Source organism: Phalacrocorax carbo, chromosome 13 (genome assembly GCF_963921805.1).
Source record: "Phalacrocorax carbo chromosome 13, bPhaCar2.1, whole genome shotgun sequence".
Classification (NCBI taxonomy): domain Eukaryota; kingdom Metazoa; phylum Chordata; class Aves; order Suliformes; family Phalacrocoracidae; genus Phalacrocorax; species Phalacrocorax carbo.
In genome coordinates, this window is record NC_087525.1 from 11,640,127 (window position 1) to 11,658,210 (window position 18,084).

General features: G+C 36.4%; 1 protein-coding gene across 5 annotated transcripts in view; it reads left to right on the plus strand.

Moving 5' to 3' along the window:
* The window catches only part of SHLD2 (shieldin complex subunit 2), a 43,267-nt gene that overhangs the window by 15,926 nt on the left and 9,257 nt on the right, over positions 1–18,084 (plus strand). For 4 of the 5 annotated variants that reach the window (XM_064464819.1, XM_064464822.1, XM_064464821.1 and 1 more), the window contains 5 exons: positions 7,932–8,038; positions 9,731–12,203; positions 13,146–13,253; positions 14,647–14,841; positions 17,237–17,371. In XM_064464819.1, the coding sequence (XP_064320889.1) occupies positions 10,685–12,203; positions 13,146–13,253; positions 14,647–14,841; positions 17,237–17,371 (1,957 nt within the window). In that variant the 5' untranslated portion in view covers positions 7,932–8,038; positions 9,731–10,684. Of the gene's footprint in view, positions 1–4,284; positions 4,430–7,931; positions 8,039–9,730; positions 12,204–13,145; positions 13,254–14,646; positions 14,842–17,236; positions 17,372–18,084 lie in introns of all 5 variants that reach the window. The other variant, XM_064464820.1, reaches the window with a different exon arrangement.

Consider the following 18,084-nt stretch of genomic DNA (forward strand, 5'->3'; position numbering starts at 1 on the left):
TGCTAGGTAAATGCTAAAGGACTTTAAAACTTACTTTCTGTTTCCAGAAATTTCACTGTAGTTTTCACTAATTTACAATACTCTGAAATTTGGGTCTTGATTTTTCTGCAGTGCTGTAGTAAATTAACAGCTTTACTCCTCAGCCATAATACCCATGAAAGAGCATGTACTTGGCTGACATTCATACAGTTCTATGAAGAAGTTGGTAGGCAGGTTGCTTCTGTAGCCCCAATGAGGACTAAGTGTGTGCAGTGAACCATCTGTGATCTCTGCTGTGCTATTCGCTATTGTACAGAGCCAGCTTGGTCCAAGTCTGAAGGTTATATTTCCTTAAGGGAGCTTTATCTCTTAAAAAAATAAACCCAAAAGAAAACCTTAAACCTCTCACTTTCTAGACAGAAGAGTGTGTCTTTTAGTTGCTAAGGCTGAAATGTATTCTGGGGGGTGTGTTGTGTGTGCAATAGGAAGATCGTAAAATAGCCTGGAAATTTCTTTGAATTTTCAAGAACAGAAATACTAGAGATCTGGATAGAAAAGTCAGTGCTGTCATGTAGTTAACATCTGTCAAGGGTTTTGTTTCAAATACAATGCTTGCATCAGAAGTTTGTGTTATAACTTTCCTTTTGAGATTGTAGATTTGTAGAAACTTTGTGTGAAGCCAGCTTTCATCTTCCTGAGATATGAAAGTATTGGGGAGATCAGCTATTTAGTATATCAAATCGCCAGTTACTTTGAACCTCACAAAAACGCACTAATCACACCACATGAAGGATGTAGTTGCATACTACGGAAATAAATAAAATATGCAGATGGGGCTGAGGATGGGGAAAGAATAGAAGAGGTCTGGTGCCATTGGTTCAGTCCTGTCAAAAAATACTTGTGGTTTCTGCTTACAGGAAGGTTAAATATTTGCTCTTCTGGAGAGATCCTGCATAAACAGTGAGGAGGTAAATGAACTCCTGATTGAGCTATTGGTCTAAAGAGGGCTTGTGGGCTTCTATGCCATCTGGCTTCTTCTGGAGCTGCTTGTGTAGTTTCTAGTTTTGCACAGCCTTGGAGCACATCTTGATCTAGTGATGACTTGTGTGTTCCTCATATGACTACTTTGAGTAGGTGGCTTGTTATTTTAGTTAACAGACATCTAACTTGAATTGTCTAGTGATGCTGACAAATATAAAAATACCCCACTTGCCTTAAATGCAAGAGGAGGTAGTGTTTTTGTTAAAGCTTACTGCTAATGTATCCACTTGCGAAAGGCATTTTACTGACACTAGTAGATTTCTGATTAATCCACCGAAGTAAACTTATGAATGGTACTGTTTCAACACCCTGTCTTGCATAGTGCAAAAGCACAAGCACAGTACAGGCTTATCTACAGCTGTTGTCCAAAACATCGATGCTATCCCATTTTTGTCTGAGTGTGCAGTCAGCATCCTGGTTTTTTTGTTATAAAACTTGATCTTTTTTGAGTGAGGCTTTTGTAAAGGTGAGAAAATAAGTGGTGGCTTTGTACTGTAAATATTTTTTTCCCTGCTATAGCATGGAAGCTACATAAAATATGGGGGAGTAAATTCTCTTTCCCAAGCCACTAAAGCAACTGCAATTGAGCGAGCAGCCTTTGATTATGGCTATCTGTGTGCTTTAACCAGTTAATCCCAGTGATGTGTGTAATTGTTGTGGAAGATAGATTTGAATAATATGAAATACGAGCTCACATGATTTGAGCCTAAATAAAAATTTTTTTTGAGAAATAGACTGGATTTGTGCAGGAGGATGTACTTGATTAGTATGGTAATACCTGTTGCACAATATCATAGTGATGTTCTGGCATTTGTAAGTCAATCTGAAAGGTATTGGCTGTTCTGGGACTAGGTTTTATGGAAATCCATTTGATCAAAGCCCCGTGAACTGTTGCTGAGTTTAGAAAAAGGTTCTATTGTCCTGATGGGCCAAAAAAATTCAGTTTAGGAAAACAGAAATTACTTCTACAAGAAGAAAATCAAAGCTGATGCTAGCCTGGTATCTTGGGGGCTTTTATCTTCCAATCCTAATAAATTAAATCTACAGGCAGTTCATCTGATGGAAACAGGGCTGTTACGATGATGTTTCTTTGACCAGTTGCCTCACTTTCATCTTAGGCTCTGTATTGTTTTATGAACCTCAGTTGATCAGAAGGTTTAGGTCCTAAAATAGATTTTCATTGGTAATGATACCTGTGGATAGTTTTCTGCAGACTGAAAAAAAAAAAAAGCTGTCAAGATGTGATTCTAATATTGGGAGTTTTTTAAAGATGCTGAAATATCTGGAAAAGTATCTTTTTGGCAGGTGTAGCAGTTTAGTTTAAAGAGTTCTCAAAAAAAATATGGGTTTGGGGAATTAGTGTTCTTTGATAAAATATGCACAGCACTTCAGTATCTTTGACCTTTTACCTTTATCTTTCCTACTCAAAAGGTCACTGTTCTTCAGAACTTTTAACTACTTTTTTTTTATGACAGCCACTCTATGTTCGTATCTCCTTAATTATGTGCTTTTTGTATTGCAAAACAATAAACAATAAATAGCATCTACCTAAAGGGAGCTCTTGCAAGGCACAAAGGCAGTGAGGAAAGAATTATCAAGTTAATCACAAGTCTTTACTCCAACTTTTCGAACACAGTGAAGACTATCTAGGTGGCTGAATTGAAAATGTATTATCAGTGTTCAGATTCTTGCATCATTTGGTTCAAAAAAATTTACTTTTAAAGTAAAATGGCTGATGCCACTGCTGAGTAGATGCCGCGGTATGATATAAGCTTGTATTTACAAAATAAATGCCTTTATTTCAGATCAAGGAAAATATTTTCCTTTTAGATCACATCTTCAGAAACCACAGGCCTTGATCCTGCAGGCAAATAGGTACACATTAAATGTTAGCAATGACATTTGATTGCTTGCCTTATTTTAAAAGTTCAGGAATAGTTATGAAGAGCAATTTAGTGTTTCTAGCCTTTTATTCAGTATTTTGATTTAACTTTTGAAAAGTGTCGGACTGTATGGAGCGTCTCAAAACACTGATTTTGGTTTAAATTACCACTCTCCCTGCTTATGCCACAGGAGTGTTTGGGAAGGCTTCAATCACAATGCCTAAGTCATAGGTGTTTCATATTCAAGAAAGCATTTTGTTACTGAAAGCGCTGCAGATAAGGAAAAAAGTTTGGATACATGTTGGTTTATGGCTGTATATTGCCAAATACCGCTTTTATGTATTGGTTCACCAGCTGTACCTGTCTTGAGGCCAAATGGTATTGTAGTCCTCTGGTAATAGCCAGTGGCAAGAACTAAATGGTGAATGGATTAACGTTGCTGCTGTAGACGAACGAAGGCTTGTGATTTTCATATTTAGGTACTGACTAGCAGGATTCTTGCTACACCACTGTGTCTGGCCAGCAGCTGTCTCTGTGCACAGTATTCCAGAATCATTACTTCATTATGTGAGCCAAATAACTCTCCTGGAGTAAAATTACTTTTAGTTAAACAGGTCAGTTATAGGACTACAGCCTTTGCCTGAAACTTTGTATTATTTAGATGAAAGGTATTTGGTCATTGTTACCATCACCAAACAAAAGATGACAAAAATAAGACCTGTAACTACTTATCCTATCCACTTCCCCGGTTGCCCACATGTACACGTACTTTCTCCCACATGCATGTTCTCTTGGCTTCTGGTTGGGTCCCACTAGCCTAGACTAAAGCAATCCATTTAGATCTCCTTGAGCTGCCATTCACTTACAGGTATAATTTTCCTTTAAGCGCATATGATACATCCCTCACTCTTATGTAGAGTATAAGATTGCTTCAGCTACGAGTTGCTTAGCTTGATTTCTGGCAGTTTTTATTTTCCATTGAGTTTCTCTTACTACAGATACATATATTTGGACCAAGCTTCTTATTGACTAGGTGGATAGATGCCATTGCTGGTATATTGGTTCACTTGCAGAGCCGGTGTGAGTTGTTGGCATAAAGATCACCCTTCTCTTGCACAAGTTAGAGGTGAATATGTAATGTGTTCGTCACTTCATCCCAGAGTTGTTTCAGATTCTAGATGTGTGAAACTGTTACTACACTGCTTGCTGTTTCTTCAATTTTTCAAGGTTATTGTACAGCTACAGTATCTGGCTTTTAAAAACACAAAGTTGGTTTTGGAGGAAGATTTGAGCAGCAGGGTAAAAATGCCAGAAGAGTTTCCTGTGATGTAATAGGAATCCTGCATCCAGAGGTTTATTCTGTTTTCCCTTTGGTCTGCAGATGTCTTAGTAGATTTTCTACTCAGCCATTGTATGGGACGAACTGACATTTAAAAAAAGCTAACCAAGCAACCCTACAGCTTGAATTGAACTAAAGTACATACTCGGAAGATGGCTATTAGTAACTCAGCTTCTTCTGTTGTAAGGTTGGCGTAAATCCTTTAAGTCCTGTTGCAAGTCCTTTAATTTTGTTTATACTACAGATCGGAAAGTGTAAAATCAAGTGTGCAAATGAGGGAGGGGAAAGCTTACAGTAGAAGTAACAATTTCAAATCTAAAGAATATCCTACTTAATGTATTTGTCATCTGCAGGGCTAGCTTTTGATCTGGTAAGGGACTATATAATTGCTTTTGCATGTTGTAAGAATCAAGTTATTAACTACTTACAGGTTAGGGTGTTCATCATCAAGCTGTACCAAATCAAAGCTGCAAGTTAAAAGAATATATTGGTTTTACCCCAAAAAAACTTTAGTGTTGGGCATGTATGAGAATTATGGAGGGAAAAATAAGTTATACTTTTTCATTATATTGCTCAAATCCTGATGCGTTGCTATCTGTTATTTCTGTAATTTTATTTCTAGCGTGAAGCTGTGGTGCGTACAGACATAAAGAAACTGTTACCCAAGAGGTGGAATTAGTGTATAGTATATAGTATAGAGGGCTTAAGTGAAGACTTGATGAAACTATATTTGGGTATAACTTTTAAAAACAGGGATTTAGGCATCTGACTGCCACTAATATTGAGGAGTGATAGGAAACGGAAGCTGCATCACCCTTTTTAGGTTACCTTGGCCTAATGATTAAATGATTATCATGGTGAGTGGATACTATTAATGAATAGTGAAATATGGACTAAAAGTAAGGAATACTTCTAAGGGTCGTTTAAGGCCATGTATGTAGCATCACACAGTGTTCCTAGAGTGCTTAACTATTGGAAGAGGACTTTTAAAGGTATTTTTAATTTTATCCTATGTGTAGCAAATCACTAGAGATAGCAAACTGTTAATGACATAGTTGTTAATTTTAAAAACCTTTAAATTCATGTCTTACTGTTTAGGTCAGGGGAAGTACTCTATGTACCATAGTTTATTTCTCATAAAAGGTATATTAAACTTCAGTTGCAATGTCTTGCGGTTGTAAAACTTGCTGATGTAGTTACTGTTTTTAAATAGATCATTGACCCGTCAATCAGACTCTGACCATTTCAGAGATAAAAAGCTAGGCTTTCATTGGCTGTTGTGAATAGAGCACCTTTCCACAAATTAAGAAATGGTGTAATAATTAACAGGTATAATGGATATGTGCATTCAGGTTTCAGCTATATCTTTATGAGCTTTAGTTCTTATCTTTGGTGTAGTTAACCCCCTGTCTGCCCACAGATAACTTAACTACAGTATAAAAATGGATTTGTCTTTTGGCAGTGGCATTTTGCTGATACATTTGGTAGATGTTGTGCTCGGTTTTAAGATTTGTAATAAGAGCTGTTCTTTCAGACTCTTTAAAACAAGGCACAGAACTTCACTAACAAAACTCATGAAATAACTAATACTGTTCTAAATAAGCATAGCAAAGATTCTTTAAACAATTTTGCATACAGTCAATTTACCCAAACTTTTTGTTTCTGACTTATGGACTTAAATGATTACAAGTACTGATGATTCCTGGCACTGAAGTTTGGTATCTTTGACCTAAAAAGTCGCTCAGAAATTGCCAAAGCAGGTCATTTGATAGTGGACTCATTAGGTGAACCAGGAAGCAGGGAGATGTCACTTACCATTCCTAAGCTCTAAATATCTTGAGAAAAATAAAATTTTAGGTTTTAAAAATAGAAATTGTATTTTAGTTGCAAAAATTAAATTGAGATTCAATTGTTTTGATGTAATATATTTGCACTGCAAAATATGAATCAGAACTTTCTGAATTTATGTATAACTTCTGTTATTTGTTGTGTATAAAGGTCAATGAGAGAAGTGATAGCTAAAATGAGAAGCCAATGAAATACTATATAACTGGAAGCTTACCAAGGTATAGAAGTTATTTTTGTTTTGAAAAGTGTTTCCTATTAAAGTATTGTTGGCATCTTAATTAGTGCTATTAATCTGATTTCACCTGTTTCAGCTGTGTTCTTATATACCAGACATTTATTCAGAACACATTTGTATAGAGGCTCACATCCTTAGAAAACTCATTTTTGTACTGAAGTTGGCATAGCCATCATCCTATTGTAGATTCAATTTAATCTATTTCAGGGAAATTCAGTTGCTTAGTGACATCAGTTGCCCCTATATGTATACAGCGGTATATATATATGTATATGTATATATCTTTGCAGTGTCCAGTTTATTTTGTGATCAGTAGCTCACAATTTTGTCATTGATAAGGCTTTAGTACTTTAGTAAATGTCACCATTATTATTCGTATGTTTCTGTCATGTCAGTGCTACTTAGGTATAAGGTGTGCTTACAAAAGCAAATACTGGGGTACTTGTCTAAACAAAGTATTTTTCAAAGTATTCCTTAATATTAGTCACAGATATTAATGTGTATTTATAAACGTGGATGTAAAAAGATGAGTTATTCTGGAAGAAAATGCAGAAATTTTTCAGTTAGATTTGGCAGTGTCATGCCTGCTGCAATGTGAGTCCAAAAGACCGCAGCTGCCAAGAGGAGTTAGCTTTTTTAGAGTGTACTGGGAGACTGTGCCGAGAGCTTCCAGGTTCACAAAATGAAACCCTCAAGGAAAAAAGGTAGAAGGGGCACAGTAGTTGTCTTTTTTTCTTTCCTATTTATATCTCACTACATGTCCAAGTAGGTAGTTTACCTTCATAGAAGATGAGGGATAGTGGCATGAGGTCTATGCATTTCTGATCCTAGAGTGACTTCCATTGAGACTCTGGAATGCAACGTTCCCTGTTCCTAACCTCATCCTCATAAACCTTCCAGTTACTTGTTCCTTTGTTTTTAATATTCTGTTCTTTCATTAATCGTCTCATGCTGTGATGTACCCTTACTTTCTTAATCAGAGAGGTATCTACATTTTTTCTATATTCTAATCCTCACACATGTACTACTTAATATTGTAGTGCAAGCAAAACTACTTAAAGCAAACCACAAAACTAATTAATCCATTACAAACGAAAATCATTGAACATAATTCTGCTGTCACCTTTATCTTCCAATTTCTTTTTTCCCTTATTTAAATCTAAAACTAAAACTCTTGTTTTGCCACAAGGATCTTACGCAAGATCCTTATATGATGTAAGAAGAATTCATCCAGTTGAATCTCAAGGATAAAACTAAAAGTAAACAGATTTTTGAGGACCACAAGTATGCCAAGATAACAGCTTTGTCTAATTCAGACTCTGCATAGAGTTTGAGAGTGAGTGTGTGTGTATATATAGCTAGAGAGAGAAGAAAGTTTGGGGCTGTTGGGTTGCATTTAGACTTATTTTGTTGTTTTCATAGATTAGTAAAGCTTTTCATTAAAAATAATATAGTAGTGCTTGAGAATTAGAAACAAAGTTAATTTCTGTGGTTTTAATATGGGAAGTAGACAGAATTACAAAATCCCCCATGCTTGAATGATTGTTCAGTGATATTTTTCCTTCAAGTGTTAACTGATTAATTCATTGTTCAACCCTGATTATAGGAAGAACACATCCGAAATGTGACACAGGATATCTCTGGAAGTAGAGTGAAATAGAACTGTGTTTCTAGGATCTTAAACTTTTATACTGAACTTCAAGTATTGAAAAGGTATGTTTAGCCTATGAAATATATAGTTACCTAAAAGCTTTCCTTTGTTTGTGTTCTGGTTTTAAGCTATAAAGTGTAGAAATTTGCTCTAGTACAGTAAGAGAAGCCCTGCGTTATATTTATATGAAGTAGTTTAGGACACTTGGCTATTTTTAATTTTAATTTTGAGTACTTTACAATGTGGTATCTTAGGCACCTACTTTTCTATGAATACAAAATCTCTGAAAGGTCTTGCAACTCCAGGCTGTAAGCTGGCCTCTAAACATACTGTTCTAATGATCTCATCTATTTAGCAACTAAATTGTCCTTCCAGTGTCCTCAGAACTCATCAAGAACTGAAGTATTCAATGGGCTCGTTTAGAGTGTAGTTGAATGTTTTCCTTATAAGAAAACTTAGAAGTTTGTTATAAGCTGACTCTGAGGGTACAGAAAGCAGGTGAGCAAATTATTTTGTCATGGACATATTTTAGTTCACTTAATTTAAGATTTCTATCTCCCTGAAACTTGATGCACAAATGCTTGAGAATTTTTGCAGAATTAGGAAATTAGGAATTGGGAAAAGCCTCTGAAATCTTTTCAGGTTTCAAGACCTGTAACAAGGCAGTAGGACTGGCATAGGACAATGTCTTATACCTGGGACAGGTCGGTATTAAGTACTTGTAGAAGAAGATAGATTGAAGCAAAGGAGCTACTCACGGTACCAAAGCCCAGTTTGGAAATGGCTGATTATTTCATTAGTCTTTGCACGGTATGCAAGTTCTTTAGAAATGGCATGGGCTTGTGTCAGAATTCTGCTGTTCAGCCTCTTTTGTACTGTAGCACATATGTGGAAGAAATCTTTTGAATGCATTTGAACCTTTTATTCACTTGAACCTCCTCGTTAAGAGACACTTATATTGTTATACTCTGCCTAATAAAGCTACCCATCTGTAATGGCTGTAACCAAGGTAATTACTGGCAGCTTTTTGTATTTGTAGACTTAAACATTTTGAAACGGAAGAAGTTATTTAATCTTACCAGTTAGGTTATACCTCTAAAGTTTATTTGAAGTAGTGGTAACACTTTCTGTTTTCTTAGGGCATCTATTACTGCAGTTGTTTTTACATCGTGTATTGGGCAGCCTTTTATCTACAAACTTATTTTTAACATCACTTCTTTAGGGGTTCAACCTCACTATCGCTTTGCTTTGTCTTTCCCTTCTTGCCTGATCCATTATTTTAGTGTTGAACTGTAAATTCTGTCTTTCTGGTTATTTGTATATTACCATTCTTTAGTTATATAACTTAAAGCTTTCACAAGTGCAGGAGTTGTCCTTTAAAAGTTGCATTCTTATGAGCCTAAATTTGAACGTACAGCTGCAGAAGTTCAGTTACTCTTTTACGTATTATTCGTTCTGCAGTGAGCATAAAACTGAGCAATACCAGTTACTGTGTTTTGTAGCTGCTTTGTAGTATGACATGATATATCTAATTTTAGTGGTTGTATATTGTTTTTCCGGTTACACATATAATACACCTGAGATCAGTGTTCCAGGATGTTTGTAGTTTTTTCCATGTTACTCTGAGCTTTATGAATGTGCAGATTTATCGACCCCTAGTGGGTTGTTAGGAAAATGGCTGTTAAGTGCTAAATGAAAAATGTAAATCTTTCGACACTGTATTTGTTTCAATGCTCTTTTTCTTCTGTTTGCAGGTGGATTAGCTCCTCAATTTCATTTCTGGTGTTCTGTTGCCCACCTCTGCAGAACTGCCTGTTGCAGCAACTTCTGTTAACTTGCCCCAACATGTAGCTAGGGTGTCTGCGTTTTAATGAATATTTGTAGCTGTAGCTGAGTGTTCTAAAATTATGGTATAGCATATACTTAAAAGAAGTCTTTTGTGCTGTGTAAGGTGGGCTTATTAAAAATAAGCTAGTAACTTCTTGAGTAGTATGATACTATATGAATGAATTAAAGCTAAGTCTAAATCATCTGCTCAAGTTTCACTGACCTCTTAGTACTTACTAAATAATTGTAACCTATCTGTAATATTTTGAAACCTTCTGTTTCATAAAACAGTCACTTAATAGAGTATTTTCATGCTAAATCAGCATGTAAAATACTGCATTTCTGGCAAATTTTTAAACTAAGCTTAAATAGCTGTAGTATGTTTAATCATTTAATTGAAGTTGTAATTTTCTGGGAGGTAAAATTATCTCTTAACCATGCTGTGAAAGTTTTCTACAGGCATTTATTTCACATGAATTAAAATGAAGTACTGAATAGTGAATTCACATTTGACTGTTTAATTAGCAATAATAAATGAAGATAAGTCTGTTCAATAATTAAATTGAAGTTGACTATAATTCTGCATCTGCTACATGTTTCCAAGTTTCAGAATCAGAAATAAACCCTACTGTAAATAATTTATTTTTCTATGCAAGTTTAACACAGTAACTTCTATTTTATTTTTTGTACACTTAATTTTATAGACTTTAAGTAGCAAAGTGGTGTTTTTACTAGTTAAATTATTAAATACTCCTTTGAATTTTAGGTATTTTTAAATTGTTAAGAAAAGGCCAAATACAATTTTTTGGCATTTACTAATACTTAGTGTTGTCTTTTTTGTATAAACGATATTTAAAGTCAAACTTACACAGCAATCAAAAATGACAAAACGACCTCAAATTCATATTTTTGTGGGAGCTCCTAGTATTCCAAGCCTGCAGGATGTGTCAGAGCAAAGTAGTTCAGCACCTGCTGCTGAAAAATGGAGAGAACTCCGCTGTTCATGTCATATATCCAGTCTCTCTTCTGAAAAAGTCGAAGGTGCTGACCATGTAGTGTTTCAGGCAGAAAGCTCTATAGTCACAGCACTTCCTACAGATGACAACAGCTCTCAGCTGCTCAAAGAGGGGAGATTAATGGTAGCAAAAGAATATTTGACATCAGTATCTGCGGCAGTAACTTGTATCAGCACACCTAAAAAGACTGAAAGTTTAATTTATTCTGACTGTCAAATATCTAAAGATAAATGCACACATGCAAGTGTAAATCAGGCTGCAGATCACCACCCTCCTCAAAAATTTGCAGAATCAGCTAGAGAGGACAACCAATCACATGGCTGTTGTTCAAACCTCACTGAAAGCAAAGCCAGTCATTTAGAAGTTAACAGCTCTGACATTTCTGATTTGGTTGCCAGTACTAAGCAGATTAGCATACATCTCAGGTCTGTGGGACAAGTTGTTCAATCAGAGCATGGAAGCGATCACCATGAATATCTAAGTCAATATCTGGATATGTTTTTCTCCCAAAATCAAGAGTCAAAACCAAAAGGAACACCAGGTGATTGTTCAGACCTTGCAGTATCAACTGATACTGAATTTCACAGTATAATGACTTCAAGTCAGATGGCTGTTTCTGCTCAGGATCGGAATGAGTTGCAGAAAAGAATCATAAAATTATCACAAACAGAAGCAGACAAGAAACCTGAAGGAAGGCAACATGATCGCTTGCAGCTTGATTTGGATGTTGGAACGTGTCTTAATGTGGCTGAAAATGAATATAAGGAAGAGAATGAAAGTTCCCTTGAACTTTTCAGTTCTAAGGAAGATGGGAAAGATGCTTGCTTTGAAGCTACAAAACAAGAAAGGAATGCTCAGGAAAATACAGAGAAGTCTCAAGAACTTAATGTTCCTGCTGAGCAATTGGTAAATGAAATCCATATTGAACCATTGAGCTCAGGAATATTGTGCTCTCAAGTAGACAGTTCTCATAAGAACTCTTCTAAAAGAACCCGCAAGTGTGAAGATTCCTTTCATATTTTTCACTCAGCATTTAAAAGACAGCTGAAATCAAAGAGAGTTAAACTGAATTCTTCTCCAGCTGGTCCTGGGATGAGAGTGGATCAAGAGAGGACGACAGAGCTCAAGAAACTTCAAAAGAAGCTATCACCACTTAAGAATTGCCGCTGTAAAAACAAAAAGTACAACGTTTTAGTCACAGTATTACATCCTTGTCATATCAAAGAAATACCGGTGAAGACTAGACCAAAATCTTCATGTAGAGTTCCTGTAGCAACAATTGTTGTTATTGACCAGTCAAAAATTGAGAGAAAGGTGGTGCTGTGGCGTGGTGCTGCATTTTGGTCACTCACTGTGTTTCCTGGGGATATCGTACTGCTTACAGGTGAGAATTCCTTTATCCACCTTTTTAAAATGTGGATCTTTAAAATGCCTATTTAAAGTAGAACAATATGTAACCAGTAATGGGCAACTGTGGCTAAGCATTTGTAAGTATCTTTCTTACATTGCTTAACATCACCTTGAATTCTCAGTCATCCTGCCAGTGGGACATCGACTGTCCCATAGGAGTTTGCCCATCTCTTAGGTATAGTCTTTGGTCTGAGGCGCAGCAGTGCATTGATGCTACAGCAGTGCCATAGGTAAATCCTCTGTACTCTTTAATACCTTTAATACCTAATAGGAGCAAACCCCTCCCTCTTTAAGAGAACGCCTGTCATGTAAGAGGATGCAGTACTATAAAAATGATATTGCACCTAATTTAGGGCTGGAGTTGACCAGAACTTGATAGTGATCTGGCCATTTAGGCTTTGCAATATGGAAAAAAATTACATGGTATAAAATTGTTTGAATAATTCTCTAGTTTGATGCCCATTTATCTTATAGTTCTTTCAGCGCTTACAGGTGTGTGCAAATGTAGATATTTAAAAGACATTGAACACAAGCCAGGCTTTTTCTTCTTAGACACTCTTACCTCAGAATACATCAGAAGTGTTTCTGGGTAAGCTTAGTACTTTACCACTCACTCTGAAATGTTGCACAATAACAATTTACCCAATACAGTCACCCACTTCACTTTGACAGTGCTAGCTATGAGGCTATTGAATATTTTGTATGAATTGAAGAATTATATCAAACTATTGAGAAAATGTGATTAACTCATTGTAAATAGTGCTGGCAGATGAAAAAAAAATCACTTTGTTTCCAAGTGATCTCTTCTAAACTGTCTTTCATACCTATATGTATGATGGTTCTGTAGTCAAGAAAAGTTATGATACACTTCAATATTGTTGGTATGTGAGTTGATAAGGTTGCTTTTTTCTTGTAGATATAATAATGTATGAGAATCTTTGGTGTGGAGAAATCATGCTGCAATCTACATTTACCAGTCAGTTACTGAATCTGGGGAACTACGCTACGCTCAGTCCAGAAGAATGTAAGATTATAGTGGATAAGGTTCCACAAATCACAGTAAAATAGCAATTTCAAATACTCCATTTTGTTGGCAATGCCTCATACACAGGATAAAATGGAAATGTGAGCAACTGAGGTACAAAACATGATAGGAATGTATGACAGACACCTGTGGACAAGATAAGCATGTGGAGTTCATGGTCATGTTGGATGGTGTCATAGTTTAACCTCACTCAGCAACGAAGCCCCACACAGCCACTTGCTCACACACACACCCCCCCCACCCCCCACCGTGGGATGTGGGAGAGAATTGAAGGGCAAAAGTAAGAAAACTTGTGGGTTGAGGTCAATACAGTTTAGTGATTAAAATAATAAAAAAATTGTATTGAAAAGGAAAACACAAAAGAAAAAAGAGAAACAGAACCCAGGAAAAACAAGTGATAAAACCGCTCACGACCTACCGACGGATACCCAGCCAGTCCCCAAGCAGCGATCACTGCCCCCAGCCAAGTCCCCCCACTGTATATACTGAGCATGACACAATATGGTGTGGATTATCCCTTTGGCCAGTTGGGATCAGCTGTCCTGGCTGTGCCCCCTCCCAGCTTCTTGTGTACTTCCTTGCTGGCACAGCTTGGGAAGCTGAAAAGTCCTTGACTTAGTGTAAGCATTGCGTAGCAACAACTAAAACATCAGTGTGTTATCAAGATTACTCCGATAGTAAATCCTAAACACAGCTTTATACCAGCTACTAGGAAGAAAATTAACTCTATCCTTGCCAAAATCAGGGCAGGTGGTTGCCATTCAAAACTCTGAAAAACTGAATTCCTTGAGCTTAGTTTAAGAAACAACAATTATCCCAGGACTCAACCATAAGATGTTTGAGATTTCATGAGGATTAAATTTTTTTGCAAAAATTTTAGAGGCTTAGAGAGTAAGTAGATACATTCAGGGAAAGTAATTCATTGCAGACTATTAAGCAGAAAGTCTTTAAAGATACCTGAGCCATGGAGGGTTGTAGACTAAGGGAAAAATACAGTGGAATTATTACCACAAACCTGCATTGTTCTTACTGTCTTCCTGATGAATGTTATAGCCAGCTATTTAAAGGCAGGTTCTGGGGTAAATGATTGAGAACGGCTGTTCTTACCAAGCTATAATACAGAATTTCTTTCCCATTTTTGGTGTAATTTAAAATATTTTATTTAGCTTAACTTTGGGATGTTATCAAGAGGAAGGCAGATGAAGTACAGTTCAATTTTGGATCAAGTGTCACACGTCTCAAGAATTTCTTGCCTTAGAGTTATTGTGAAACAGCTTTGGTTTTGTCAGTGTAAATATGCACCAACTGATACATTTATACTTCTAAGCTAAAAAAAAAAAGTGTCCCTTTAACTTTGTTTTTTTCATTTAAGTTTATCCTGTAGTGGATGGTGGTGTTCTCCATGGTCTGTTGGCTTACATATCATCAGAATTTCCGCACTTCAGAGACATCCCACGAAGACAAGTTCAGAGACTTGATAGTGTTCAGTATATGCAGTTAGACCAGCTCCAGCCAAATACACTGGTTCACTCAATCTTGAAAATTATCAACATTGCTGTATTAACAGGTAAGTTCAGGCACTAGACTTCAACTGCCAGAGCTCCAGCAACAGGTGAAATTGAAATAGTAATTTTGCAAGGCAGTTCTCGTTGTTTCCCATTCCATACAGTGATTGACAAAAGAGTCACAAGTGAAAACTTTGTAATGATGCAGTCATGGGGGCACAGCAGTTAGAGAAGTGGAGTTAGACAGGAAGGAGATCATGACTGTAGGCAGCTGCTGAAAGGAGGTTACTGCACACTAGCTCTGCTCAACAGCATGCACATCTGTTGGAGAAGCATGCAGGCATTGGGCATTAATAATCAGTGTTCCTGCTCACTGAGGGATTTGTGTGTTTTCACTAAGGAATGAGCACTCACCACAGACTGCAGTTACTAATGTAGTGACTTGTCAGTGAGATGGCTTGAGCATCTCCACGGCTCCAGAATAGTGTGGTACCTGATCTTCACTCAGGTGGAGGATTGCAGAGAGATGCAGGTACGAAGTACAGTGCTGGGAACTGGAACGGCAGCAGAAATATCTTAGATATGAAGAATGTAGGCTTGAAATATCTTTTCAGGGAAGATAGGTGTGTATAGTAGGAGTGCTGAAAAGAGAGATATTGCAGTCATGGTGGAGGAACATAAATATATTTTTTTTACTGGCTCTTGAGATTCAAAAGGTATGTTCTTGCTGTAGACCACTGCTGAGAAACAGGCTGGCTTATGAAAAAAGTAATGTGGGACAGTGAAACTTTGCTAATTCAAAGCTCACCTGCCAACTGCCTTCCATGTAAGCGTCCTGTCATTAAAGGAGAATTTGATTGCACTATAAATCATGTGTTTTTTCAGAATTAAATGTTACTGATTATTTTAATCAACTGTTTTCGGATTTTCTTGCCTTTCTTGCTTTATAATGTGTTGGTCTTTTCTAAGGTTTTATTCAGAACATTTCTCGTTTATTTCTTTTTATTTTTTCCTACTTAGAATAGATTTTTAAGGCCTAAGCATTCCTGGTTTCTTAAATTTGTGCAATATTTCCTTATAATAATCCTTACTTGTGTGCCTTTTTGTGCAAGTTCTTACTGATTTTCAACAGTAGAAAATGCACAGTGTGAAACTACTAAGCTGTCTTACTGTGATATTCCTATTTCTACCTACTATCTCAGTAATATAATTTGTTTTGGAAATCTGATTTTTCTGTACATTTTTATTGGAAAGACTCGCCTCCCCCAAGGAATCATGGTCAATAGTCCATGTGTGGATTTTTTGAGTTCATTCTTCTCTCACACATTCCTTTTCTTCTAATAGCGAATGCAGTTGTTTCAGGATTCCTTTTGCCGAAGCAATTTTCCATGTTAAAATTGGTAGCTTGTTTCCATTTCTTCATAATCAGGCCTTACAGATGCTTCCTAGCATCTTCTCCACCTTCTGAAATGAACAAAATCAAATTATCTTGGGGCATTCTCAGTATTTCATGTGGTGTCTTGCTATGTGTTTTCTTTAATACGCTTTGGCCAGATAAAGACCACTGCTCCTACCTGGAAAAGGAGTCCTCCTGTCTTTTCTCTGCATAACTGTTCTGATTACCTTTTATTTACAGTACCACTGTTTCTCAGTGCTTGACTTCAAGCTTTGCACATAAAGTTGATCATATTGCAGTATCATCCTGTGTTAGGGCTTGTATTAGTAAGATTCAAATTTTTACCCACACTGTCAACATTGTGTTCATTCATTATAACTGGAAAATATTGAAGATAGAAATCTTTATAATTTATTCTTGTACATAAATCTCAGGACTGTTAAGATACTTAAAGGAAGAGTTCTTGTTCAAAAATTATTTGTTTACGAAAAATATTGTAGTTTTAGTGTGGAAATAAAACTCAAAGGTAGTATCCTGTGTAAGAGTGCTATAGAGAACTTAATTGTTTCAATTTATTTATACTATTACTAATCCTCATAGAGTGCTTGTACGTGGTTATAGTTTTCTTTTATGTGGAAACTTCTAGAGAAATGTTTCTTTCAGTGTATTCCACAGAAGTTACAGGAAATTTCACTGCCAATTATGACAGTCTGTTGCTGAGAGATTGAGTACAATTTCTTTCCATTTACACCAGTCAGGATGAGTGGGAGCTGAAAGGTGCTCAGATACCTGCTGTTTCAAAGGGAGGTGTCCAGTTGCTGAGTATTTAGGTGGATAAAGGTAAATTAATATACTTTATGCATTCCTTCAAACTAGATTCATGTTGCTAAAGAAATCAGATTGCTTTCTTTCTGAAGACGTTGTAGGTATATTCTTGTTTGCTTATAATGATACCATAAAATATGATAGCAGCATGATTTCATCTTAATATTGAGGCATGTGAGTTTTGTGTGTTTATATGCTTTTTACTGTAGAAGTCATATAATTTCAAACTTTTTCAGAATCTGTGTATAGCTACAGAGGTGGCAACCAAAGAAAAATTATTCTAACAGTAGAACAGAACAGAGATCAACACTATAGGATGGTGCTGTGGGGAGCAGGGGCTGCCTGGTGCCCTCAACTTCAAAGGAAAAAAGGTAAGGTCCTTGTACCTATAGGGAGCTGTAAAAGGATTTTTGTGATGCTATTATCTTTAAAATGCTCAGCTTCTAACATTTTTCCATTCAACCTTCAAATACCCCCCTTGGAAGGGCAACATATTTGATACCAATTCTGACATGTCTCCTCTGTTTAGAAGCAGTGCCATCAGCAACAGAGCTTGAATGCACTGGCTTTAGAAGACTGAGAAAGCATGAGTATTTAGAAACTTGAATCTAGATACAAGATGCACTGGTGCCTAGCTTTGTAGCTATAAAAAAAGAGAACTTGAGTGTTAGTTATCAGTTTTGCTGAGTCTTCCTTATCTGCTTTAGCAAGAATTGCTGGGGATTTTCTACCCCTAATTTTCATTCTCTGCTTTACACTTTACTACAGTGTCAGGCTTTATAGCCTAGACTATATAGCAAGAACATTAGGATGTAACTGACTAATAGTAACTCTTGCAGGGATTCCATTGCCTGTGTTTTTAGCAGTGACTAATACTGATTTTTTTGTTCCTGGCGTTCTTTTAAAATAAGTGAAACTAGTTTGTTTTTTTAATTGGTAACTTAAGAGTTTGTATTTCTGATCAATGGATAACTTAGGAAGTAAATGCTGTATTACCTGAAGCATTGAATATGTCTGCCTAAAGAGCCAGTTTTCATATAGCGTAAAATAAAATCCGGAAAGGTGAAACAACCTCATAGTGAAT